Source organism: Nannobrachium achirus (genome assembly GCF_963921795.1).
Source record: "Nannobrachium achirus genome assembly, chromosome: 13".
Lineage (NCBI taxonomy): Eukaryota > Metazoa > Chordata > Actinopteri > Myctophiformes > Myctophidae > Nannobrachium > Nannobrachium achirus.
In genome coordinates this window covers 16,428,943-16,455,434 of record NC_137833.1, presented here as the reverse complement: position 1 = coordinate 16,455,434, position 26,492 = coordinate 16,428,943, and the positions used below count along the sequence as shown (strand labels likewise).

At 44.7% G+C, this 26,492-nt stretch overlaps 1 protein-coding gene across 1 annotated transcript in view; it reads right to left on the bottom strand.

Annotated features, from left to right (window-relative positions):
- Window positions 1–25,958, bottom strand: part of LOC308297179 (matrix metalloproteinase-15-like) — a gene marked incomplete at its 3' end in the record, with an annotated part of 46,918 nt that extends 20,960 nt beyond the window's left edge. The window contains exon 1 of the mRNA XM_080740595.1: window positions 25,745–25,958. Coding sequence (XP_080596721.1) covers window positions 25,745–25,855 — 111 coding nt within the window. The 5' untranslated portion in view covers window positions 25,856–25,958. The remainder of the gene's footprint in view (window positions 1–25,744) is intronic.
- Window positions 25,959–26,492: the final 534 nt, after the last annotated feature.

Below are 26,492 nucleotides of genomic sequence, written 5' to 3'. Positions count from 1 at the left end.
GAGAACGTATTTTTTATTTTGAAAATACATGAAATACATTTTATAAAAATGTATGCAATGATTAGTAATTTTATAGATTGATTGCCAAGTAATAAATTAATTGCCTCTCAGAATTTCTAAGAATAAATTGACCATACTATGGTGTTTGTCTTTGGAGCAGGCAGCCTAAATGTACAGTTTAAACCTTTGTGAATGTTTAAAATATGTCCATTTGAGAATAAAATGACATTGAAAAAGTATTTTGTATTTATACTAGACCTGGGAGTATTTTGATACAAATTACCTCTCTCCTGCAAGAGCCGCTGATTTCCACGTCCACGGCCGCGTCCGCGGAAAAAGCGGCCGCAGACGCGGGGCCGAGTCCGAGGACGCAAACGGCCGGCCGCGGACGCAAACGGCCCGCCGCGGACGCAAACGGGCGGCTGTGGACGCGGCCGTGGACGCAGACGGCCGGCCGTGGACGCAGACGGCCGGCCGTGGACGCGTCCATGGACACGGAAATCAGCGGCTGTCTCTCCATCCAGCCAAATACAAATGACAAAATGCAAAAAAGTATTTCAAATACGTATTTCAAATACATGTATTTCAAATACTGCCCATCTCTGCGTACGTTATGTATCAGCTCCTGCTGCAACAATACTGCAACGCCTCAAGGCATTGGTTGGTACCGTTCACAAAAGAACTGACGGCACCATGGAACACAAAGGGTTTGAACGGGAACTGGCTCGGATGTCTTTACTTCATTAGGATTCAGGAAGCATCCTGTTTGAGATCATTGGTTGATTGGTTGAATTTATCATCATCTTTTACAGGACATGTGTTGGAAGTGCATACATACAGTGCATAGTTTAGGCCTACTATACAACAGCACACAATACACTTAATTACATAGAACATTATATAGGGTGTGTATGGGGAGCTCTCCTTATACCGTTTAATTGTTGAGGAAAATTCCATAATAAAGTGTGATTATTTTGAAGTATTTGTGGTTACTGTCCCTTTAAGAATCATCTTAAAAAACAAGTTAATATTGTCATTTTGGGGATGCGCAATTACCGGTATAAGCCAATCAAATTCATTGTCTGTATAGCCTGACTGTATGACTACTTACTGTACTGGCCAGCTGTTGTTGGGCAGATTACACTGAGACAGTTTCAGACTGTTTGAGGATCCACAGAGAGATCCAGGAGAGAGACCACATGACCTACTGTATCATACTATTACAATTTCGGGGCTGATAGCGGACCTTTAAGTAGACCTATATTAAGTATTACAGCACAATCAGGTACCAAAACAGTTCAATTGTGTTATTATTGATATTATTTTATGACATTTTGCATATAAACCCAGAAATGTGGAATTGTTTCACACTACTGCAATTAGTCAGAAAATTCAATGAATCAAGCAAGGACGAGAACTGGAGAAGTGTTTTACAAGTAATTCTTGGCATGTGTAAACAGTAACAGTTCATGGGCAGGTAAGAATACCAGGAACTGTTGAGATGTGTCCCATTTAGATCCCAGAAACATCAGTCTACTCTAAATTGACGTTGAGATGCTTCTTGTAATTATCTAATCTTTTGCGTAGTCGGATTGTACTACAGTAATACTGTAGGTGGCAAACCCCACCCATATATGACACATAAGAAGCATCAAAAACAAAAATATAAATGTTTATAAACAGCTTCAATCTGATTGAGATTCTTTGAGGAGGAGTTGAAGAAATATAGTTCCAATTCAATACAATAATCCATAATCAACTAGAAGCAGTGCTCTTCCGAGCACAGGTCTCCACCAGGCCAGGCGTCCTGGTGGTGCTACTGTATAATAGGCCAATGTAAAAAGGGTGGCATATGTTCTTCACCTTAGACCTTTCATGGAAATCGGACACTGCATGCATGATTTGAGGCATTGTGTTCCAAAAATGTGTTTTGCTAAAGTCTACCTGCTGGTGGCGCTATAACAGGCCAATGTGAAAAGGGTAGCATTTATTCCTTGACATAGTGGGAATATGTGTGGCAAATTTCACGGTAATCGCAAGCTGCGTTGATGATTTGAGGCATTTTGTTCAAACACAGCAATCCTGCAAACTTTGGAAGCTAATATTAGCCAATCAGGATGGAATATGAAATATCAGACGGATCAGACTTGATCACATGACTATAGAGATACTGTGTACTGATTTGTGTTATTTTTGGAGAAAATCTGAAGGAGTAATATCCAAAAATGTGTTTTACATAAGTCAGCCCAAAGGTGGTGCTATAAAAGGCTGATGTGAAAAATGCAGTGAAAAGGTTTTTCCTTGGCCTCTAGGGAGTGCATGTACAAAGTTTGACACTGATCGGTGGAGTTATAGGTAAAACCACAAATCGGCCTGTTATAGCGCCACGGCTCAATCCTACAAACTTTGGAAGCCAATCTTAGCCAATCAGGATGGAATATGCAAAATGATCCATGTCGATCACATGACTGTTGAGATACTGCTTACCGATTTGTAGGATTTTTGGACAAAATCTGGAAGAGTAGTGTACAGAAATGTGTTTTGCGAACATCGGCCTCATGGTGGCGCTAGAACAGGCCCATTTGAAAAATGTGGGTCAGAGGTTCTGAATTGGCATCCAGGGAGTGGGTGTGTTCATTTTGGCAGTGACCGGGCCAACGGCGACTGAGATTAGGTGGTAACAAACTGCGAGGACGCACGCACGGACACACGGACGGACGCACGGACGGACAGAGGGAAAAACATACTCTCCCCCATGCCTTTGGTTGATGGAGACAATAAACATTGCAAAGGCTTAGTTGTACCTGGCAGAGCTTTAACTAGACTTGATTGTATAGCTATATTTGGTAATAAACACAGCGTAATTAATTTTAAATTCTTAAAATTCCAAGCTAATTTAAAGCAATTCATTTTAATCAATTTATTTTAATCATCATCATCATCATTTTAAACTACATGGAATGGGAGGAAATGTTCAAATAATTAACATTGCTCAAGAGACAGAATTTGGGGTACATGTGTGAGATCACGTGCAGAACCTCCCCTAGGGACTCAGTATAATAGCACATGTCACATATTGTCCTTTCCCCTGACATCTTAAACCTCTGAGAAGGGGAACACCCATATTGGCCTACGTTATAATAATAATAATGGATTGCATTTTTATAGCGCTTTTCTAAGCAAGTTGCGAACTCAAAGCGCTTTACAATGGTCCATTCATTCATACATTTGGGACGTTATGTATCAGCTCCTGCTGCAAAAATAATAGACTGCAACGCCCCAAGGCATTGGTTGGTACCGTTCACAAAAGAACTGAGGACGGCACCATGGAACACAAAGGGTTTGAACGGAAACTGGCTTGGATGTCTTTACTTCATAGAGCATCGCAGTGAGGTGTCGGAAGCAAACTCACCATTCATCTTTACCATAGGGTTTTTCATTATCAGCCACAAAGTCGTAGCAATTCAATGTACACTTACCACTAGGCTGGTGGTTGTAAAATGGTTCTATGCTCCTGTAGAACCCCCGAGTATGTATGCAATCACTCTAGTTTTAGTAAAAACACGTTTTAATCAAGATCGCACGGAGAAGAACTGCATTTCCCATACTGCTAAACATGTACGTCCCGTGAAATCGACGTCTGTGATTGGTCTAGCTTCTTCTTCTTATCTTGCGGTTACCGCGGAAGTAGCTACTGCCCCCTGTCTGCCCGGCAGATTATTGCACTTCAGCAGAACTCCGTGAGCGACTGTCTTTCTTTTACAAATGATGCACTATTAGTCGGGGGTGTTATGGATATTTCGCGCTAATCAGTCTAAAAGTGCAAAATTTTGCACAGATGTAGCTCAGGGCATGCTCTAATGATTTAGCTAGGGCGCCTGAGTCGGCGACCTTCGGGGTCGCCACAGCGGCCAAATCAAGTTGGGCTCCCATCGACTTTCAATACAGGAGGAAAATACCCAGAAAAACACTTTTTTTCTGGGTATTTAAGTAGGATGTGAGGGGTCTAACTAGGGGTTTGTCATGATGCTGAATCCATTGCAAGCATTTGTTTTGCACAAAAAACATTCCTTGGGCTAGAAATGGCCTCAGAAAATGATGCATATATGGGTGAGCATTCATGTTAGTCGGAGGCCTTAGGGGGTTTTTTCTCGTGCTAATCAGTCTAAAAGCGCTAAATTTTGCACAGATGTAGCCCAGGGCACGCTCTAATGATTTAGCTTGGGCGCCCGAGTCGGCGACCTTCGGGGTCGCCACAGCTCCAGAAAACACCCACTAAACTCTGAAAAGTGATGACTCATCACTTTATCACTAAACCATCGTTTTCTGGGACCCCGAAGGTCGCCGACTCGGCGCCCTAGCTAAATCATTAAAGCATGCCCTGGGCTACATCTGTGCAAAATTTGGCGCTTTTAGACTGATTAGCACGAGAAAAAAAAACCCTAAGGCCTCCGACTAACATGAATGCTCACCCATATATGCATCATTTTCTGAGGCCATTTCTAGCCCAAGGAATATTTTTTGTGCAAAAAAAATGCTTGCAATGGATTCAGCATCATGACAAACCCCTAGTTAGACCCCTCACATCCTACTTAAATACCCAGAAAAAAAGTGTTTTTCTGTGTATTTTCCTCCTGTATTGAAAGTCGATGTGAGCCCAACTTGATTTGGCCGCTGTGGCGACCCCGAATGTCGCAGACTCGGGCGCCCTAGCTAAATCATTAGAGCATACCCTGGGCTACATCTGTACAAAATTTGGCGCTTTTAGACTAATTAGCACGACATTACCATATCATCTCCCTAACGCCCCCGACTATATGTTAAGGATGACGATAAGAGCGTCCATAGAGATAATAATCACTACATTTCAGGCCGTATGCTGGCCTGGATAACTAAACTGAGCGTGATTTAAGGGCTATATTTCAGGAAACAAGTGTCATTCGCAATGCATTCTGGGAGTGTAGTTTCCGCAATTTTAAAAATAATGATGTACACAGTCTTGTACCCTGCCCTTTTTTCAGCTTTCTAATTAATCTTTGCATTTAAAAAAATTTGAATATTGTCATGATTCCTCTCCAGCCGAGTTGGCTTTGTCCAAGGCTTAAAAACTTTTAAATAAATACTTTATGAAATGTCTATGGAAGAAATGAATGGGGAAAACGCTTCCGACACCAGAGTGAGGACGGGGTGGGGCTTCAACTGCGATGCTCTATTAGGATTCAGGAAGCATCCTGTTTGAGATCATTGGTTGATTGGTTGAATTGATCATCATCTTTTACAGGACATGTTTTGGAAGTGCATACATACAGTGCATACTGTAGGCCTACTGTACAACAGCACATAATACACTTAATTACATAGAACATTATATAGGGTGTGTATGGGGAGCTCTCCTTATACAGTTTAATTGTTGAGGAAAATTCCATAATAAAGTGTGATTTTTTTTGTGGTTACTGTCACTTTAAGAATCATCTTAAAAAATCACACCCGTGTGAAGTGGAGCTGTGTGTGTGTGTGTGTGTGTGTGTGTGTGTGTGTGTGTGTGTGTGTGTGTGTGTGTGTGTGTGTGTGTGTGTGTGTGTGTGTGGATCATGTGTACCGATTTTTGTGACATTTGAAGAAAATATGTAGGAAAAGGAGCAAAAAGTGTGTTTTGGAGAAAATTCAAGATGGCGGAAAATCTATCCTGGCGCAAATGGGCGGGGCAAAACGTAAAGTGGGCCGTTATAGCGCCACCATGAGGCCGAGTGATGTAATTATTTTTCGATTCATTCTTAAAATCATTATGAATCTCCTCTCCGAGGTTTGAAACTGTAGCTCCTATGGTTTACGAGAGAAAAATACTTGAAAGTGATTTCTTGCATTGTCCCATTATAAGTCAATGGGGACAATTAAGCGTCGTTTTTTGCCGATTACGTCGGCATGGTAAGGCGGATCGGAATGAAAGGTAATAGAACACCATTCCCGGCCGAGCCGCACATGTTGATGTATATATTGCGCGAGTGGTGTAAATGGTGCGGCACTAGTTACGCGCCGAAGTTCAGGCTACACACACACACACACACAGACACACAGACACACAGACACACACACACACACACAGACCCACACAGCCACGTATAGGGAGCTGCACACAGCTCCAAAAACAAGTTAATATTTTTATGATGTCATTGTGGGGATGCGCAATTATAAGCCAATCAAATTAATTGTCTGTATAGCCTGACTGTATGACTACTTACTGTACTGGCCAGCTGTTGTTGGGCAGATTACACTGAGACAGTTTCAGACTGTTTGAGGATCCACAGAGAGATCCAGGAGAGAGACCACATGACGTACTGTATCATACTATTACAATTTCAGGGCTGACAGCGGACCTTTAAGTAGACCTATATTAAGTAGTCCCCCCAGGAATCCGCGATTCCGCGATCACGGAATTTTTCGCGGAAATCGAAGCCCTCCGCGGATATCAGAGCCTCCCGCGGATATCATAGTAGTCCGCAGAATAGGACAAAACGAGGAGCAGAATATTACATTTTACATGTAGTTTTCGTCCCGGCCGCTAGATGTCGCGGTGATATAGACGGACAAGACTCACAGCCTAGCCGGTCCTCGTGCCGGATACGGAAACGGAAATGGCTTTGTTTGCCATGGCATGCATTCATGTGCTGTGACTTGTGTGTGTGGTGACGATACCAGAGCGGATGGTGCTGATTTTTAATGGACTAGGAACTAGGCACATCGTCTGACTGTTTATATTGGCTCACAAGCCTCACATGGTGAGAAAGACGCACTCGCCACTCACGCATGCTATACATGGACCACCCGCGGATTTCTCGGCCATTCGCGGACTTTTCTGACGTCCGCAGAATAACGGTCGCGAGTGGCAGCAGAGCGGCGGGAGTAGTCATTACTACTATTATAAAACGATGTGTACATGGTCTGGCCAGTGGTCACCTCATACAGAGCCTGGGGGAATAGCTTAGCTTCCCTCCTGCTAGTTGCACTGACGCGTTATTTGGAATTGCACACGCGTTCTGGGCAAACCCCGCCCATGGAAGCTTTTGATTGGCTGAACTGGCGCTAGGGAGCGCTCCTTTTTGTCCGCTTGGACCGCACAGAGGTGCGCGGTGCGTTTATCGTGCGCTTGCCCAGGCCTTACGGCCTGGGCATAAATAGAACGATTGCATTCACCACGGCTTCGTAACTCGCGCGGCGCTCCGCCGGCCGCGCGGCCCTGGACCAAGGTCCGCTGGCCTTCGCGCCGCTTGCAGTGTCGTGGACAATAATCAACGCCTCCGCCCAGAACGCGTGTGCAATTCCAAATAACGCTGCACTGACGCTGTATTGGTCCGGTCCCACATTCGTTCCTGACAGAAACTGTGTCCTGAACTATAGTTCCTCTATGTCTATGGTCCTGGCAATAAAAATGCTAATGCAGAAGAGAATAAATAAATATTACACCCATACTAGGTAGTAGGTAGGCTCTCCTCTAAAATGTGGTTACTATGGGCAGGGTTTGCATGACAATATAGTCTTTGCAACAGAAAGTAATTATTAAAAACAATAACAATTAAAAAAAAGAATAGATTTAATATTAGATTTATATTCTCAAAAATGATTATTTGATTATTCTAACCACTAATTAAAATTAATTGTAGCTATTTCATGAAGGGTTTTACTTGATTATTAGAACTATATCATTTTTAGCTTGATAACTGGTCATTTTAGGTTGTTTTTTAATGTCCGCGGAATCAAGAATTGTTCACCACAGAATTCCGCAGAATCAGGATTGTTCTCCGCGGAATTAAGAATTTTTCTCCGCGGATTCCTGGGGGGACTAATTAAGTATTACAGCACAATCAGGTACCAAAACAGTTCAAATGTGGTATTATTGATATTATTTTATGACATTTTGCATATAAACCCAGAAATGTGGAATTGTTTCACACTACTGCAATTCAGAAAATTCAATGAATCAAGCAAGGACGAGAACTGGAGAAGTGTTTTACAAGTAGTTCTTGGCATGTGTTAACAGTAACAGTTCATGGGCAGGTAGGAATACCAGGAACTGTTGAGATGTGTCCCCTTTAGATCCCAGAAACATCAGTCTACTCTAAATTGACGTTGAGATGCTTCTTGTAATTATCTAATCTTTTGCGTAGTCGGATTGTACTACAGTAATACTGTAGGTGGCAAACCCCACCCATATATGACACATAAGAAGCATCAAAAACAAAAATATAAATGTTTATAAACAGCTTCAATCTGATTGAGATTCTTTGAGGAGGAGTTGAAGAAATATAGTTCCAATTCAATACAATAATCCATAATCAACTAGAAGCAGTGCTCTTCCGAGCACAGGTCTCCACCAGGCCAGGCGTCCTGGTGGTGCTACTGTATAATAGGCCAATGTAAAAAGGGTGGCATATGTTCTTCACCTTAGACCTTTCATGGAAATCGGACACTGCATGCATGTTTTGAGGCATTGTGTTCAAAAAATGTGTTTTGCTAAAGTCTACCTGCTGGTGGCGCTATAACAGGCCAATGTGAAAAGGGTAGCATTTATTCCTTGACATATTGGGAATATGTGTGGCAAATTTCACGGTAATCGCAAGCTGCGTTGATGATTTGAGGCATTTTGTTCAAACACAGCAATCCTGCAAACTTTGGAAGCTAATATTAGCCAATCAGGATGGAATATGAAATATCAGACAGATCAGACTTGATCACATGACTATAGAGATACTGTGTACTGATTTGTGTTATTTTTGGAGAAAATCTGAAGGAGTAATATCCAAAAATGTGTTTTACATAAGTCAGCCCAAAGGTGGTGCTATAAAAGGCTGATGTGAAAAATGCAGTGAAAAGGTTTTTCCTTGGCCTCTAGGGAGTGCGTGTACAAAGTTTGAACTGATCGGTGGAGTTATAGGTAAAACCACAAATCGGCCTGTTATAGCGCCACGGCTCAATCCTACAAACTTTGGAAGCCAATCTTAGCCAATCAGGATGGAATATGCAAAATGATCCATGTCGATCACATGACTGTCGAGATACTGCTTACCGATTTGTAGGATTTTTGGACAAAATCTGTAAGAGTAGTGTACAGAAATATGTTTTGCAAACATCGGCCTCATGGTGGCGCTAGAACAGGCCCATTTGAAAAATGTGGGTCAGAGGTTCTGAATTGGCATCCAGGGAGTGGGTGTGTTCATTTTGGCAGCGACCGGGCCAACGGCGACTGAGATTAGGTGGTAACAAACTGCGAGGACGCACGCATGGACACACAGACGGACGCACGGACGGACAGAGGGGAAAACATACTCTCCCCCATGCCTTGGCTCGTGGAGACAATAAACATTGCAAAGGCTTAGTTGTACCTGGCAGAGCTTTAACTAGACTTGATTGTATAGCTATATTTGGTAATAAACACAGCGTAATTCATTTTAAATTCTTAAAATTCCAAGCTAATTTAAAGCAATTCATTTTAATCAATTTATTTTAATCATCATCATCATCATTTTAAACTACATGGAATGGGAGGAAATGTTCAAATAATTAACATTGCTCAAGAGACAGAATTTGGGGTACATGTGTGAGATCACGTGCAGAACCTCCCCTAGGGACTCAGTATAATAGCACATGTCACATATTGTCCTTTCCCCTGACATCTTAAACCTCTGAGAAGGGGAACAACCATATTGGCCTACATTATAATAATAATAATGGATTGCATTTTTATAGCGCTTTTCTAAGCAAGTTGCGAACTCAAAGCGCTTTACAATGGTCCATTCATTCATACATTTGGGACGTTATGTATCAGCTCCTGCTGCAAAAATAATAGACTGCAACGCCCCAAGGCATTGGTTGGTACCGTTCACAAAAGAACTGAGGACGGCACCATGGAACACAAAGGGTTTGAATGGAAACTGGCTTGGATGTCTTTACTTCATTAGGATTCAGGAAGCATCCTGTTTGAGATCATTGTTTGATTGGTTGAATTTATCATCATCTTTTACAGGACATGTATTGGAAGTGCATACATACAGTCAGTGGTGCAGTGGTGATTCAATGTTTGGGGGGTCGCGAACGTCGCTCAACACCTACTATACAGGTCTATTGATATGCAAATAGGCTCGTTTCTTTGTTAAAACAGTTGTCGAGGTGTGAACTTGGGGGGGTGCGAGACCCTGGCTCAAAAAAAGATATAATAATAATAATAATAATAAAACTTTATTTGTATAGCACCTTTCATGACATGAAATGCAGCTCAAAGTGCTTTACAGAGCATAAAATGAAGCACACGTGCTTAACAGAGAAAAAGTAAATTAGAAATAAAAAATACATAAAAAAGAGATAAGTAAAATGATTACAATAAAGCAAGAAAAAATAAAGGCATAGAACATTGAAGAACAATTTCAGAGCCGTGCGGACGTCAATAGCAGCACAGGGATTAAAAAATTTAGCTAAAAGCAAGAGTAAAGAAATAGGTCTTGAGCTGTGCTTTAAAGCTATCCACCGAGGCTGCCTGTCTTAGGTGTAGTGGTAGTTTATTCCAAGCTGTCGGTCCATAGAAGCAGAAAGCTGCTTCACCATATTTTTTATATGTCATTGTTGGCACCTCAAGTAGGTCTGCACTAGAGGACCTGAGTGGGCGGGTTGGAACATATCTATGCAGGCAGTTATAGAGGTACGAAGGTGCCAGACCATTTAGAGCTTTATAAACAAGTAAAATAATTTTAAAATCAATCCTAAAAACAACCGGGAGCCAGTGTAGCGACGCTAAAACTGGAGTAATATGTTCTCTTATCTTAGTTTTTGTTAAAACTCTGGCTGCTGCATTTTGAACAAGTTGTAATCTGTCAGTTGTTTTCTTTGGCAGACCAGAGAGAAGTGCGTTGCAGTAATCAAGCCGAGAGAAAACAAAAGCGTGGATCAGCGTTTTTGCATCGTTCAGCGACAGATAGGCTCTAATTCGCGCAATATTTCTAAGGTGAAAGAAGGCAATCTTCGTGACATGATTAATGTGTGTATTAAAATGTAATTCAGCATCAATGATCACCCCCAGGTTCTTAACAGAGGTGTTATTTTCTTTAGCCAGGTTACCAAGTCTATTTATTATTGATTCTCTCTGGGCAGTAGAACCTATTATGAGAACTTCTGTCTTGTCCTCATTTAGCTTGAGAAAGTTCTCACTCATCCAGCATTTTATGCTGGACACGCACGTCAGCAATGGGTCTAGAGCACAGGGGTCGTCCGTAGCCACCGAAAGGTACAACTGGGTGTCATCAGCATAGAAATGGAAATTCACACCGTGAGCGGAAATAAGTTCTCCCAGCGGCAGTATATAGAGGGAGAATAATAAAGGACCAAGAATCGAGCCCTGTGGAATACCAGAGCAGATGTTGTGTTTGTTTGACTCGAAGTCAGCTAGATTAACAGAGTAGCTTCTGCCTGTCAGATAAGAGCAAAACCAGGACAGAGCTGTACCTGACAGTCCTACCCAGTGTTCGAGACGTTGTATTAGAATTGTATGGTCAATTGTGTCAAAAGCCGCCGATTGGTCCAGCAGTAGGAGAACGGACACATCTTTGTTATCAGCAGCCACCCTAAGATCATTAATAACTTTTAAAAGTGCAGTTTCTGTGCTGTGTCCTTTCCTGAAGCCAGATTGGAATTTGTTGTGCACCTTATTGTTCTGCAGAAACACATCCAATTGATGAAAGATAATTTTTTCTAGGACCTTGCCCAGAAAAGGCAAATTAGAGATGGGTCGATAATTATCCAGCACGGACGGGTCAAGGTTGGGTTTTTTGAGTAAGGGTTTAACTACAGCCGTTTTCAGTGAGTCTGGAAAGACACCTGATTGTATAGAGCTGTTTACTATTTTTAGGATATCTTCAATAACACAGTCTACAACCTCTTTAAGAAACGGCGTGGGTATTGCATCCAGCGAGCAAGAAGACGATGTCATTTGCGATATGGTTTTACGAAGTTCCTCTTCATCAATTGCACAAAATGATACTAGGCTCCCCCTAGATTTATCGATGCTTTTACACATGGCACCATTAACCGCATTTGCATTTGTGACAGTATTATTCATAATACCAGCTCGAATGTTAACAATTTTGTTGTCAAAGAAGGATGCAAACTCATTACACTTTGCTTTAGAGGCAGGGAGTGACTGCTTGTAGGACTGGGGGGGGTTTAAAAGGCGTTCAATGGTAGAGAATAAGACCCTAGCATTGTTCTTATTCTCATTAATAATTCCGGAAAAATAGGCCTGCCTAGCCAGACGCATGGTTTTATTATAGGTGGCTGTTGACGCCTTAAATATCTGTAGGTGGATAGTTAATTTATTTTTTCTCCAAGCTCGCTCTGCTCTGCGGCATTGTTTTTTGAGTGAACGTATATGATCGTTTATCCAGGGTGTTACTTTGGAATTATATTTCTTTTTAGTTTTCATAGGAGCCACTATATCCAGAGCTGACTCCAATTTAAGATTAAAACGTTGAACCATATCATTTACTGAGGGAATATCAGGAAGGCGGGGTGCACATGCAAGACGGCTGGCAAACTCTTCTGCTGCCGAGGAACCGAAAAATCTCTTTTTTATAGTATATTCTCTATTGTTTTTTTCTAGATCAGAGACAGTCATATTAAAACACAGTAAATAGTGGTCTGATAAATCAGGCTTAGCGATAATCCTGTCCATAGAAATATTTAGCCCTTTAGAGATCACAAGATCAAGGGTGTGGCCTTGATTGTGGGTTGGCCCGGTAACATGCTGATCAAAATCAAGGGAATGCAGTAACTGTAAGAAACTCATAGCTGTAAGATCAGTAACAGTGTCCACATGCAAGTTAGTATCACCAGCAATAAGGGTTCTCTCATAGTCCGTGGAACAGATAGATAGAAGTTCAGATATTTCTGTAAGAAATAAGGCTTTGCTACATTTTGGTGGGCGATATATCGTAATCATTAGAACAGAGGATTGACTCTCAAATAAGTTAGCTTGATATTCAAAGGATGAAAAACTTCCAAAGGACAGGCACTTGAATTTAAAAATGTCAGAGAAAATGTATGCCAAGCCTCCGCCTCTTTTTCCTTCGCGCACTGATTGAATAAAGTGATAGTTTGGTGGGCAGGCGACGCCAAGTGCAAAAGCTCCATCGTTGCCCAGCCATGTCTCTGTTAAAAAGATTATATCTAATTTCTCTTCACAGATTATATCATTTACAGAGGAGGACTTGTTTAAAAGTGACCTGATGTTAAAAAGTGCCAGGTTTATTTTATGACATTTTACTGTACTATAGCCCCTACAGGGAATGTAAGTTAAGTTAGCTAAATTAGCAGAGCCACTGCTTATCCTGGACTCTCTATTTGAAATTACAGTAGAAATGTTGTGAGCCTGCTTAATAAAAGCGCTTGAAGGAGCATCGGGTCCAGATACGTTAGTTGCTGGGTATAATGGACCCAGCTGACATCAACGGCTAAACGTATTGTCCAGCTGGGAGGCCTGGGTCTTCTGTCGTTGTGGTCGTGGAGGGATGGGTGGGGGCGAAAACACCCAGGCCACAGATTTCTGGGGCACGGCCGGGGCAATTTCAGGCGTTTTCAGGGATGGTGGTTGTGGTGCCGGGCATTTGTCCTGTGGTGGTTGTGCCGCCGGGCCATTGACCGTGTGTCTGGCCGGGGTCATTTTTAACGCAGTGTTAATGAGTTCATTCATTCCATTCGTGAATTCTAGAAGAGGCATTGGAGATAGGGAGAAAGAGGAGGATTGGGGTGATGGGGCGGTTGTACCCGCCCCCCTCCTCTTCCTCTGTCAACTCTCCGTTGTCAGTTGCCAGTTCACTTTGCTCACTGTTCGGGCCAGCCACGGCTGAAGCAGGGAATCCACAAAACTCTTCTTCATTACTGTCCTCTTCGAACATTTCCCTGAGTGACTCCAACTCTGCATTCATTCGTCTACTCCACTCTTCAGCGGAGATGTTGTCCATATTCAGTTCCTCGTCAGGGAGGGCAGGGACAACGGTAGCTCCTCCGTTCACCATAATCAGTTCCTCGTCAGGGAGGGCAGGGACAACGGTAGCTCCTCCGTTCACCAAGGCCGTTCCCCCCTCGGCCGAGGGGGGCAGTTCAGTAACCATACTGTCATGCTCGTCAGGGAGGGCAGGGACAACGGAAGCTCCTCCGTTCACCATAATCAGTTCCTCGTCAGGGAGGGCAGGGACAACGGTAGCTCCTCCGTTCACCAAGGCCGTTCCCCCCTCGGCCGAGGGGGGCAGTTCAGTAACCATACTGTCATGCTCGTCAGGGAGGGCAGGGACAACGGTAGCTCCTCCGTTCACCAAGTTCAGTAACCATAACACTATCTCTTGTTATGGATTCTTCGTGGGTTGCAGATAAGAGTTGTTCATCACAATCTGTTGTTTTGGATTGTTGTGTTCTGGCCAAGGCCAGAGCATGGAAAACATTCTGCAAAAATAGCTTTGCTCCTAGCTTATTTAGTTGCCGTTCATCAGCAAATAGGTGTCTTCTGTCGAAGAAAAAACTGAAGTTGTCAATAAAATGCACATTTTTGTCGGTGCATGCAGCTAAAAGCCATTTGCTCAGAGAGAACAGTCTGCTGAAATTCTCGTCTGTGCCTCTCATAGGCGGTAGGGGACCGCTGATCCATAGCTCTATGTCACTGTTCAGGAAGCTCAATGTGTTGAATAGAGCCCTGAAATTCTCCTTTAAGATTTCTGACTGTTTTTCTTCTGTGTCACATGTGCCAGTATGTAGAATCAGGGTTTTCACCGTTTGGTGTTTGTTGACAAGATCCAGAATTCTGTCTTTCATGTCAGAGACTGTGTCTTTGGGAAAACACATAACTTTTGCCTTCTTCTTTCTTATGCTTTTGACACCTTTTAAAGCAGCATCGCCCACAATCAAAATGTCAGGATCAGTCACTGAGGTGGTTCTTACCCTGCTGGGTGGGACGTTCTTTCTGTCAACAGGGGGACTTCGGGGGGCTTCTAGCAGCTGCTCTGTTAGCCAGCTTGGGGAGATGCTACCCCTGTCATCCTCGGCCAGTGGCATGAATCTGTTTGCCAGCTGCACACTCGGTGTGTGTGGAGATTGGACTGCGTTTGACTTTTTAGCAGTGTTTTTCCCCTTGGCAGTTGCCCATTTATGAAGGGGGGTGGAAGCAGCGCTGTGCCGGGGTAATGCCGGCCATTCGTCGGTGATAAGAGGGCTTTGGGAGGGTGTCCTGCCCGTCGTCCGTTCTTTCATCTTTGGCTTTGCACCAAGGGAATTCCAGGCGAGTGGTTTATCCAGTCTTCGGGTTTGTTTTAATTGGAATATTTCCGTTTCAAGCACTGCAATCCTCTGAAGCAGTTTCTGATAAACCCCTGTTGAAATGGTAGGGCCGGCCATCTTGCTAGTTAGCTAGATGCTACGTATCCAGTCACCAAGTGGCAAAAAATAGTATATTGCAGTACAGCAAAAAAGCAATCCCGGAGTTTTATAAGTATCCAAGATCCATTTGTAGTTTCTCAAAGAAAAAATAAAACATCAGTATCAGCAGAAGAATGTAAGCATAAGCGAGCATAAGCGGGAGCAAGCAGCGACACGTCCACACTGTAGGAGAGCAAGATAGAAGATCGGGTCGTCGGGGGCGCGCGACCCAAGACCACGGCAACACTGCATACAGTGCATACTGTAGGCCTACTGTACAACAGCACATAATACACTTAATTACATAGAATATTATATAGGGTGTGTATGGGGTGCTATCCTTATACCGTTTAATTGTTGAGGAATATTCCATAATAAAGTGTGATTTTTGAAGTATTTGTGGTTACTGTCACTTTAAGAATCATCTGAAAAAACAAGTTAATATTTTTATGATGTCATTGTGGGGATGCGCAATCATAAGCCAATCAAATTAATTGTCTGTATAGCCTGACTGTATGACTTACTGTCCTGGTCAGCTGTTGTTGGGCAGATTACACTGAGACAGTTTCAGACTGTTTGAGGATCCACAGAGAGATCCAGGAGAGAGACCACATGACCTACTGTATCATACTATTACAATTTTGGGGCTGACAGTGGACCTTTAAGTAGTTCTATATTAAGTATTACAGCACAATCAGGTACCAAAACAGTTCAAATGTGTTATTATTGATATTATTATATGACATTTTACATATAAACCCAGAAATGTGGAATTATTTGACACTGCTGCAATTCAGAAAATTCAATGAATCAAGCAAGGACAAGAACTGGAGAAGTGTTTTACAAGTAATTCTTGGCCTGTGTAAACAGTAACAGTTCATGGGCAGGTAGGAATACCAGGTACTGTTGAGATCCCATTTAGATCCCATACATTTTATATAATTTATGTGTAGAGTCCCTCTTGAACCCCAGCATCCATGTTAAAAGCTCACAATGCATGTGAGCTTGTAGATCATCAATTTTTGCCGGTACAGGGGGGGAAAACTGCAAGTACTGAGCCAACTCAGGTCTGGTTCACCAAGTATGGAGGGTTTAAGTGGTTAATATAAACACAGGGCAGTAAATCCTTGGTAGACAGATGAGGCTGATAAGGCAGCCACAGACAGTGATCGGGAGGCTCTCTCCATTCCGACATGTCGCCACTCCGAAATTGACTTCTTATTGTCGGAGTGGCGACACGCCCATGGGGGTTCTGTTTAGGGTTAGTGATGTGAATCTGGTACAATTAATAATCCATATTTCTGGTATATTGTCACTCTCTACTATGGAGACAGTACGTCTACAAGAACCAAGCTGATATTCATTGCTCTCTATAGAGAGAGGCTGAGATAACACCTCTTTTGTTTAACAGTGCCCACTGGTTGGTAAACCTAATTACTATGCAAGGCCTTCTTAAGACAATGGACTATGTTGATTTGATCTATTTAGGCTGTCTGAGAGCAACTCACACCTCCAGTGAGCCTGTAGTGACCGCCTGTTCTGTATGCATGTATTTGGTATAAAAGCTGTACTGAAAATGCTGTCATTATGAGCGACTCAGGCGAGCCGGCAGGCTGCTTGAGAGGGCTTCACCCTGGGAACTCATGTATTCATCAATAAATCTACGGAAGAACCTCCATTTGCCTGTCTTTCTCGACCACTTCTTCTCCAGAAAAGACTTAGAAATATACATGGATCCGTGCACTCATTTTCAGTCTAATTCGTCTCTAAATACACAACATTAGGGTTAGAGATAGGGTTAGTGTCGGAATGGAGACATGTCGGAAAGGAGACATGTCGGAGTGGAGAGATGCACCCACAGTGATCAGTCAACTAGGTGTATGAGCTCCATCCACAGGTGGGAGAAAGAGTTGCATTTTGCAGGTCTTATGGCACATCATGAACATTATACTACAATTGGCACTTGTTACACTTGACATGAAAGAACTGTGGTTCTCAGTTGTGACGGTAGTAATACAAAAATGTTTTACTTACTATGGTAAACAAGAGAAACGTGTTACATCTTCATCTCCACACTGTGCTTGGCACGCCACTGCAGACCTCTGCACTCCAGAGCTCTACACAGGTGCCTCCTGTTCCAATCCCAATCACCCCACCTGGTCGCCATCTGCAATCTCCTCCAAAGGCTTTAAAAGCCCAACCAACATGCAGCTTGGTGCCGGATGAACTGTAGGTTTTATCAAGCTGAAAGAGAGACCATGATGGAAGAGCTGAGGGAGGTGGGAATAGAATAAATAACTTCTAAAAGGATAATTAGTGCAGTAGAAGAGGCAGAGTGCTTAGATTTATTAAAGAAACTGGTTTGTGGGATAGAATATACCGGTAAATAGAGAAACAGAAGAGGGCGGTAATGCAACTACTAAGGATGCCAACTGCCACAAAACCTCACGAAGAAGAAGCTCGGCTCCAGATCTTCACCAGTCTGTGGTTGGTAAAGCAGACAGACATTCTTAGATTTCCCAGTTTAGTGGAGATAGCCAGTTTAGCTCCTTGTAGTTTGCTGCACTACTTAACCTTGTGGATTTATTGCTAACGCAGCCTTTTCTCTCCTTCCCAGTTTTCCGGGTCCTGAGCTTTGCCCTCCTTGTGCATTTAACTCTGTGCTCCAGTGTTAATAATCCTTCTACTGCCTCCTCCTTTGCTGTGCGTTTGGGTCAAACTCACATCAGTCAAACTCACATCAGTCATAACAAAAGGAATGGAAGTTAGGGAACTATACCGGCAGTAGAAATGGGAGTGCAGAAAGATCGCCCTCAAGCTCAATACCCAGAAAACAAAAGAAACTAGAAGCAGTGCTCTTCCGAGCACAGGTCTCTGCCAGGTCAGGTAGGTTATTGTGGCATGCTGGTGGCGCTATAATAGGTCAATGTGAAAAGGGTGCCCATGTGTTTTTTGGCCTTTCATGGCAATAGGACGCTGCATGCATGATTTGAGGCATTTTGTTCCAAAAATGTGTTTCGCAAAGGTTTATCTGCTGGTGGTGCTATAACAGGCCAATGTTAAAAGGGTGGCACCATGACCCTGGTTACTTCACAAGGTGTACTATTAGTAAGGGAAAGTTAGCCTAGTATTAAACCAATCTGGGAACTAAATCTAAATCAATATCTTTCTTCACAAATGTGCGTTTAATCCCAGGCCCAGGTATCCCGATACCCCCGACTTTGATTGGTTCCCACAAAGTTCCCCAAGGGAGTTGTGATTGAGAAAGTTCAGAGGTGATAGTAGACACCTTTATGAACACATTTGTGAAGAAAGATATTGATTTAGATTTAGTTCCCAGATTGGTTTAATACTCGGCTAACTTTCCCTTACTATATCAAAGTACTAAGACCTCGACTTTGGAGATGATTTGGCACTGATCTCAGGAACACTCGAAATGAAAGACCAATAGATTTCACAAACACAGCAAACAACTGGGCTTCACGACCAACATCCAAAGACCAAGGTCAACAACAAATCTTGCCAACAAAATAAATATATAGACCTGTGGAACCGGACAAACCCAGGAGCAAATTGATCATGCACTGCTCTTGTCAGTGATCTCATCCGGGACGGGTCTCCTTTACGAAACCCCGCTGTTCCGAAGATTGACTTCTATTCATCGGAATGGCGGGGGTTTTCCACTTTTATATAGACCCCGACATTCCGACGGTAAGACCTTGCTATTTCGAAACACAGCTGTCTGTTGACAAGGATGAGAAGGAAATACACTATTCATGGAATATACTGTAAACTATTGATGGTGTCAAACTACATGCAAAACAACAGTATGCAGATGAGGGGACACTATTATAGTCTCAAGAGAGTATTCCATTGCTTCCCAGCATGTTGTCGTGTAATGCCAATGCTGTTGCCTGTTGCCACTAGCCAGTGCAGATAGGCTTACCAATTAACTGTCCTACCATGGAATATTGCGTTTGGCTTCTGTAGAGGTTTTCTGTCTTTTACTGTATCTGCTTGGTAAGATGGCTCCTACCTCCTGTCCTGTGATCTGATTTGAATATGTCTGCTTTAGAGGGGAACATGATGGACTTGGTGCTGCTGGAGTGAGACAGACCCAGATCTCATGGACCGCTACTATGAACACATTGATGGAATCTGGATGGATGCATGGACGGAAGGAAACAGGAAGAAGGTTGGGACATGAAAACTGTTGTACTCACATTTCGTCGTTGTCAGGTGGAAACCTTGTATGTCCATGCAAAACCGTTCGTTTTGTATAATCATTTTAAAAATGATTTAAACTAGTGAAAATAGCCACAAAGCGTTGTGTGCTTTCAGATCTGCTATTTACACTAGTTCTGTGCAATAATGATGAGGCAGGGCTTTAATTAAAAAAGAAAATGCGGACGCGACGCCTTGTGAGCTTGTAAATCGCCTATTTTCTGTCACGACCACACACACACACACACAAACACACACACGTTGGGGGAGAAGTCACTCATGGGGAACAGTCAAGAGCTCCACTGACGCTCCCGGTTGCCAGATGGACTAGAGAGCAGGACAGAGCCGCTAAACATGCCCCAAGCATGGGAGGAGAACAGCAAGAGCCTGGATACACATTTTGGACGGATAGCTTGTTGAAAACTTGTATGTGCCGTGAAGTTGCAGAATCTTTTTTTGCACGTACATTTTTTTTTAGCACAATTCGCATTCTCACTGCAGTCAGCTCTCTCCGGGAGACAGATGCTACTGTAATCTCTGTCCAGTAGGGGCGCGGCATGATGTCATCAGCAATATTAGCCAAACAATGTTGTTTTTGTTGATTGTAAACAATAATAGCGATTCAAAACAGTTGTCCTTCAAACCCCACCTCTATTCACCGTCATCAGAACAGAGGGAGCGCTCCTCATGATCACCCACCCGATCCACTGGATCACCAGAGCGTCTACTGCTCGCCCAGCGAGACAGCCCTGATTGCAGACCGCAGCAAGGGGCGGAGTGAACGCGGCAAGGGGCGGAGTGAACGCGGCAAGGGGCGGGGTGAACGCGGCGGTTGAGCCAGAGCCCTAGAATGGAGAGTTGCGTCACTCCCGTTCACTTCATGGGGCCAGGTCTTCTACGCACACATCTATTGGCGTATAGTGACAAACGGCGAACCGGACGTTTACAAAATGCATTGAAGTCTATGAGGTGTAAAGTGACAATGAACCACGTGACCAGCGCTGTTTCTGACCCCGCGGTGACACCACTCTCTGATTATACTGCTCTGGGTTGAGCGACAGCGTTCACTCCGCCCCGCCGCGTTCACCCCGCCCCCTCCTGAGCTGCGCGGCGGTTGAGCGACAGCGTTCACCCCGCCCCCTCCTGAGCTGGCTTGGGATACTTGATTAGTTGATTCCACTTGCATGGCAGACCACTCATGTTAAACAAACGCTAGCTTCATTACGTTCAGGCCCAACGGAGAGCCTGGTGGCCCCGGGGGGTCCCTGGAGGTGGAGCGGCGCCGGCCAGAGTGGTCCACAGGCCCGTTTTTCGGGGCCTGGGGCCGGCCCTGGGGGTCCGCGGGGGTCCCCGGTGGTGTCATCGCGTGCGGGGTGGCGAGTCGGTCCCGTGGGTACCAGGCTCGAGGCCGAGACCCAAACGGCGGTTGAGCAGGCGCCTTTAGCGTTTTCGAGCTTGGGTATCCGCTATGCGGTGGACGGGCTGGGTTTGGCCGTTTCGGCCGGGTTTTTTCGGGCTTCGAGGGGGTCCGCGGGGGTCCCCGAGCGTGGGGGACCCCTCGGGGACCCCCTGGGAGCCGGCCCCGTCCCTGCAGGTGGCTCTGGGGCCGAGCTGTGGCCTTATATGAGATACTTTAATGGTTTCCAGTGGAAATAAGCTTATCCAAAATTCACTGCGCATTAAGTAGTGTAATTACGGTAGCGTTCACTCCGCCCCGCCGCGTTCAATGAGCCGAAAATTCACTGCGCATTAAGTAGTGTAATTACGGTAGCGTTCACTCCGCCCCTTGCCGCGTTCACTCCGCCCCTTGCCGCGTTCACTCCGCCCCTTGCTGCGGTCTGCAATCAGGTATACTTGCGCCCAGCTGCAGTCCATGAAGCCTAATTTATGCTCCGTCCTGCGAGCGAGTTTCTAAATTCTAGGAGAGCTAAGGCAAAACCACGCCCCGGACTCATTTTTGAAGCTTGTGATTGGCTGGACCGGAGATAGGGAGCGCTCCATTGTAGTCACTTGGACCGCGGCAGAGGTGCACCAAAACCTGAACCTATCCTTAACCACTCCTAACCCTAACCCCAACTCTAACCCTAACCCTAACCCTAACCCTAACCCTAACCTTAATCTCAGTAAAACAGATGCTGAGTAGCTAACCTGCCGACGCTGGTGAAAACGAGCGCTCCTTGCCTTAGCTCTCCTAGAATTTAGAAACCGCGTCCTGCGACGGTGTCGCGCGCAGACCTCCAAGCTCAGAAGGGTTGCATTGGTGACGCGATGTGAGTTTGTATATCAGCTACTCTTGACGCGGAACACCGTTGCGCAATGAAGTATATATGTCTCGATAAGGGCGCTCCCATGGGAGCACCTCACTAGCACACAAGAGGAGGTTGAATAACCAGTGCTCCCCAAAACAACAGGTTTGGGGATCTGTTGGGAATTGATTACATGATACAGTCAGCTGTGCATTCAGTCTCAATTTGTAAACAAATAATTGGCCTATATCACCGGGGAAGAAGGCGTGAGCCAGGACCCCTCCCGGCCCGTCGAATGCGTATTCACAATCGCGATGTTTGCCCGAATCAAAGTAGATCATGATGTCGGCATCGACGCGGCGCTTCTTTTCGATCTCCTCGTGCGGGACTTCCTGGAATTTCAGTGGGGTGGCCTTCTCCCAGGTTCATAATGCTAAGAGAGGCAGGGGGGGAGAGAGAAACGAAGAATAAAACGGGAGTGTTCATTCTCTAAACCTCACAGGAACTAGAGATCTAGACTAGAGATTGGACGTAGCGCGTGGAAGGAACACGTTATACACCTATACCCCTGGTATTGGCTGCCCAGGGATAGGCAGTACAGAGACCAGGATTACTGTGTGTTGTTTTTTGTGAGGCTATACCTACCCTAGGAGACACAGGGGAGAACATGCAAACTGCACACAGAAAGGCCCTTCCACCGGGGGCAGCCCTCTATTCAGAAACACCCCTACTTAGAAACACCCCTATTCAGAAATACCCCCACTGAGGTTAGGGTTAGGGTTTAGGCAGGGTTCGAGTTATGTGGGGGCCAATGGGGGCTTAGCCCCCATAGTTAAAGTCGGGACGGGAACTTTTGGCTGGATGGCTCAGAGCTCAGATGGAGGAATTGGGAACTGGAGGCTGAGCAATAATGGTGAGTTAATATGAACAGAAAAGACTGCCTGGAGTTGTCAACATAGCCAATGTGAAGCCCCAAAGACACCCGAATTAATATTGTGAAAGGAAAAATATGATTTAATATAGGAAAATACCCGTTTTAGCCGACTTTATACTGTTCAGTATAGCATTATAGGTAAAGTGTGTTTAGTGATGTGTCTCGGTGTGATTGGGACTCGAACCCGCGACACGCGGATGAGCAGCATAGTTTCCCGGATGGCTACGTCAGCTGTCCAGGCCGGGTCTGCTACTTTTGATGCTTTTGCATGACGCTGAAGTAAGATCAAGTTTCATGGGCGTTAATTTACGAGAAAACACAAAAAAGTTGAAAAATGGAGATAAGAGTTTTCTGCCCGACAGTGACGATATTTAGCAATGTAGGTTTTAGAAGCCATTAGTAGAATCTGCCTCATTCAGGTCTTAATGGGTTAAATGTGGTGCGGGACATAAACAGGAATGTTTCCAGTAAGTGTAGGTGTCAATAATTCCTGACAACAGGGGGGTGCTGTTGCGTACGTGACGGTTTGCTCGTCCATCTGTCCGGTGGCCTCCAGGTTGTAGAACCTCTGCATTTCGCTGACGGCCTCACTCAGCATCTCTGCCGTAAACATGGTGGCAATGCCCTCACTGGGCTTGGGCAGGTAGCCAAACTGGCTCAGCCATGCCTAGAGGAGACACACAGGAATAAAGAAGTGGTGGGTGTGCCTGCCTTACTGGAGTGGTCCTCAACTTTTTCAGACCCCCCTCAATAATCCTATATGCCCCCCCCCCCCCACACACACACACACACACACTGACAAGCACTTGGAATTGTAGGAGTTGAGGCATTGAGGCATTGCATTTTGTTTGACTCTGTTCCACAGTAACCTCGCGTCACCAGGCTGGTATTTGTTTACTAAACAGGTCGGTTGATCCGGTCTAGACTAACTACACTAACTAGTAGTCTGTGCACTAACTGCACTAACTACTTGCGCATGCGCTAACTGGGTTAATACTGATTCCGGTTTGGTAGTTCCGGCCAAAGTGTAGTCCGTTTTGACTACAAAATGACGTAGGACGCCATGCGCTCCCGACCGGATCAAAAGCCCGAAATTGGAAGCGATCCCAGGCTAGTTCCACAGATAAATATAGTGAGACGTTCTACAAGCACTACGACAGTTTGGCCAACGTTTGACCAGTTTTTACAGTAGCCTATATAGTTTGTTGATTACTTTTAATGCAATAGTGGTATTAAAAAAAGTTCACTTCACTGTCATCTGGGGACCCTCCCCCCATATCATGTTTTTTTTTTTTACGTGTTCAATTTTCAAATGGACAAAATGTATATAACACTGAAGTGGTTAATGTAGGCCTATGTTTTGTAATACTAATCAAAATCTACAAAGTAGCTGGTAACGTGGAACAGAAGTAAAAGTAATGAGAACCCGAAAAACTCCAGTAAAGCAAAACAAATACCTCAAAATCGTAAAAAGTACAGTTAACCATAACCTCGCCCACCAGGCTTTGGAAAGCCTGGTGATCATTAACAACGGGCGATTTGATCCGGTCTAGGCGGAAACCACAAGCCGAAGAAACGGCGTCGCTTTGTTTTGGCTCCCTTCGTTTGTTTCCCCTATCCCTATTACAATGCTCGAGTAGCCTAGTGTAGTCTTGCCAGTCGCTACGAGTTGGAATAAAAGATGCATATCCCAAACAATCTTTTTCAAAAGCAAAACTACGCCGCATCAAGGAGTTTATTAGGTAGGCCCTAAAAGTATGTCCTTGAGCGCAGGGGAATTATTTTGGGTTAAAACTGAATCCGGTTTGATAGTTCCGGCAAATTCTAGTCCTTTGAGTACTACAACATGACGTAAAGTGGTTTCCTCTCCCGTCCAGATCAAACCTCGAAAAGTGAAGTGATCCCAGACTAGGCTAACCATCGTCTGTTTGTTCCTCTTCATTTGATGATGTATCAGAGTCTGTCTTGAGAGATTATAAAAAGTATAATTGCGACCGTCAGGTCGCACTTACTATCAAAACCACCACAAAGTGTAAGTAACTCCGTCCGTCCGTCCGTCCGTCCGTCCCTCCGTCTGTCCGTCCCTCCGTCTGTCTGTCACACCTCACACGTCACACTCTTGCCCTGCTCATATCTCCGCAACCGTTGCCCCGATCCATGCCAAATTTTGCACACACGTTCCTTGCCTGCCAAACTACAACCTCCAAGGACCCCCGGAGCTCCAGGGACCCCCATGTCCCTGGGGGACCCCCAGATGTAAAAAAATTCCAAAATGTGCAAAAATGACCAAATGACCACCCCAACCGGGCTGCTCACGGGGAATTCCCGGGGACCACCAACTCCTGCTGCTCCACAACGGATGCAAAAGTGGTGGCGCCCCCAGTGGAGGACCCCCTCCACTGCAGCTCACATAAAATGCCGTAACTCGGGCTAGGAGCGTCCGGGAGAGCCGGGGCCGGTACCTATTCGTCCGCCAAGGCAACGCGGAGACCCGAACCCTCATTTCTCACATGCCCCTCTTCTAGCGCCACCATGAGGCCGATTCTTGCAAAACACATTTTTGGACACTGCTCCTACAGATTTTGCCCTAAAATCACACAAATCGGTACACACTATGTCTACACTCATGTCATCAACATGGATCTGTCCCATATAGCGCCACCATCAGGCTGACCTGACGGTCGCTTATCTCCCGATTAGGGAGTCTTACTGGTACTTGAGTATGATATAGTTTGTAGCTTACTTTACTTACTTTACACCACTGTGTGCACGCATGCGCGCACAGTACACACACACACACACACACACACACACACACGCACGCACGCGCGCACGCGCGCGCGCACGCGCACCCCTAACCCTACACATGGAAGGGTATAGTGTTTGATCACTTTACCGGTGAGTTGATCTCCTGTGAGGCACATGTCCCGAACGCCCAGAACCACAGCACTGCAGGCAACAACCGTCTGCTGGAGAACCCGAGAGCACCATCCCACGAAGAACTCATGTCCCCAGTCCTAATACCAGCAGCTGGGATTCAAACTAAACTAAACAGGTAGAGATGAACCACCAGACAGAGTTGCCTACTTACAAGTCCTCAATGCAAGAAGGACATAGAGACAAACGTAGTGTTTCTGGAGGTCGTTAACCCTATTAAATGGCAGGCACGTGCACACATAGACATGAAAGGGGGCTTAAGCCCCTGCCCTTTAATCCGTCTGTAAAAAAGTGCCCTTTCCAGACCATGAATGCAGTTTTTACTATGGTGAAAGAGATGCAAATGCCAGCTAAGAGAATTCAATTGCCTTGTCCAAACTGACCACTTGACCAAAGCCTCACACAGACAGCCAACAATGCAAAAGGTGACATTATTAGTTGTCCTGAAAGGCTCTTTGGCCACTTGAACCCAATATACTTTATTACTGTTGTTGAATTGAATTGAATTGTTCTACTCGACGACACTGCAAACGACCCAGTGTAATTTCAAGAATAAATACTGTTGTTTTGCAAGTTTGAGACCATCAGCAGTTTATATTCCATGAATAGTGTCTTTCTTTCTTTCTTTGCAACCAAGTGTAAAATCAGCCATTACGACGCCATCAAGGCCTGTGTGTGTGTGTGTGTGTTTCAAATGTGTACTTCTT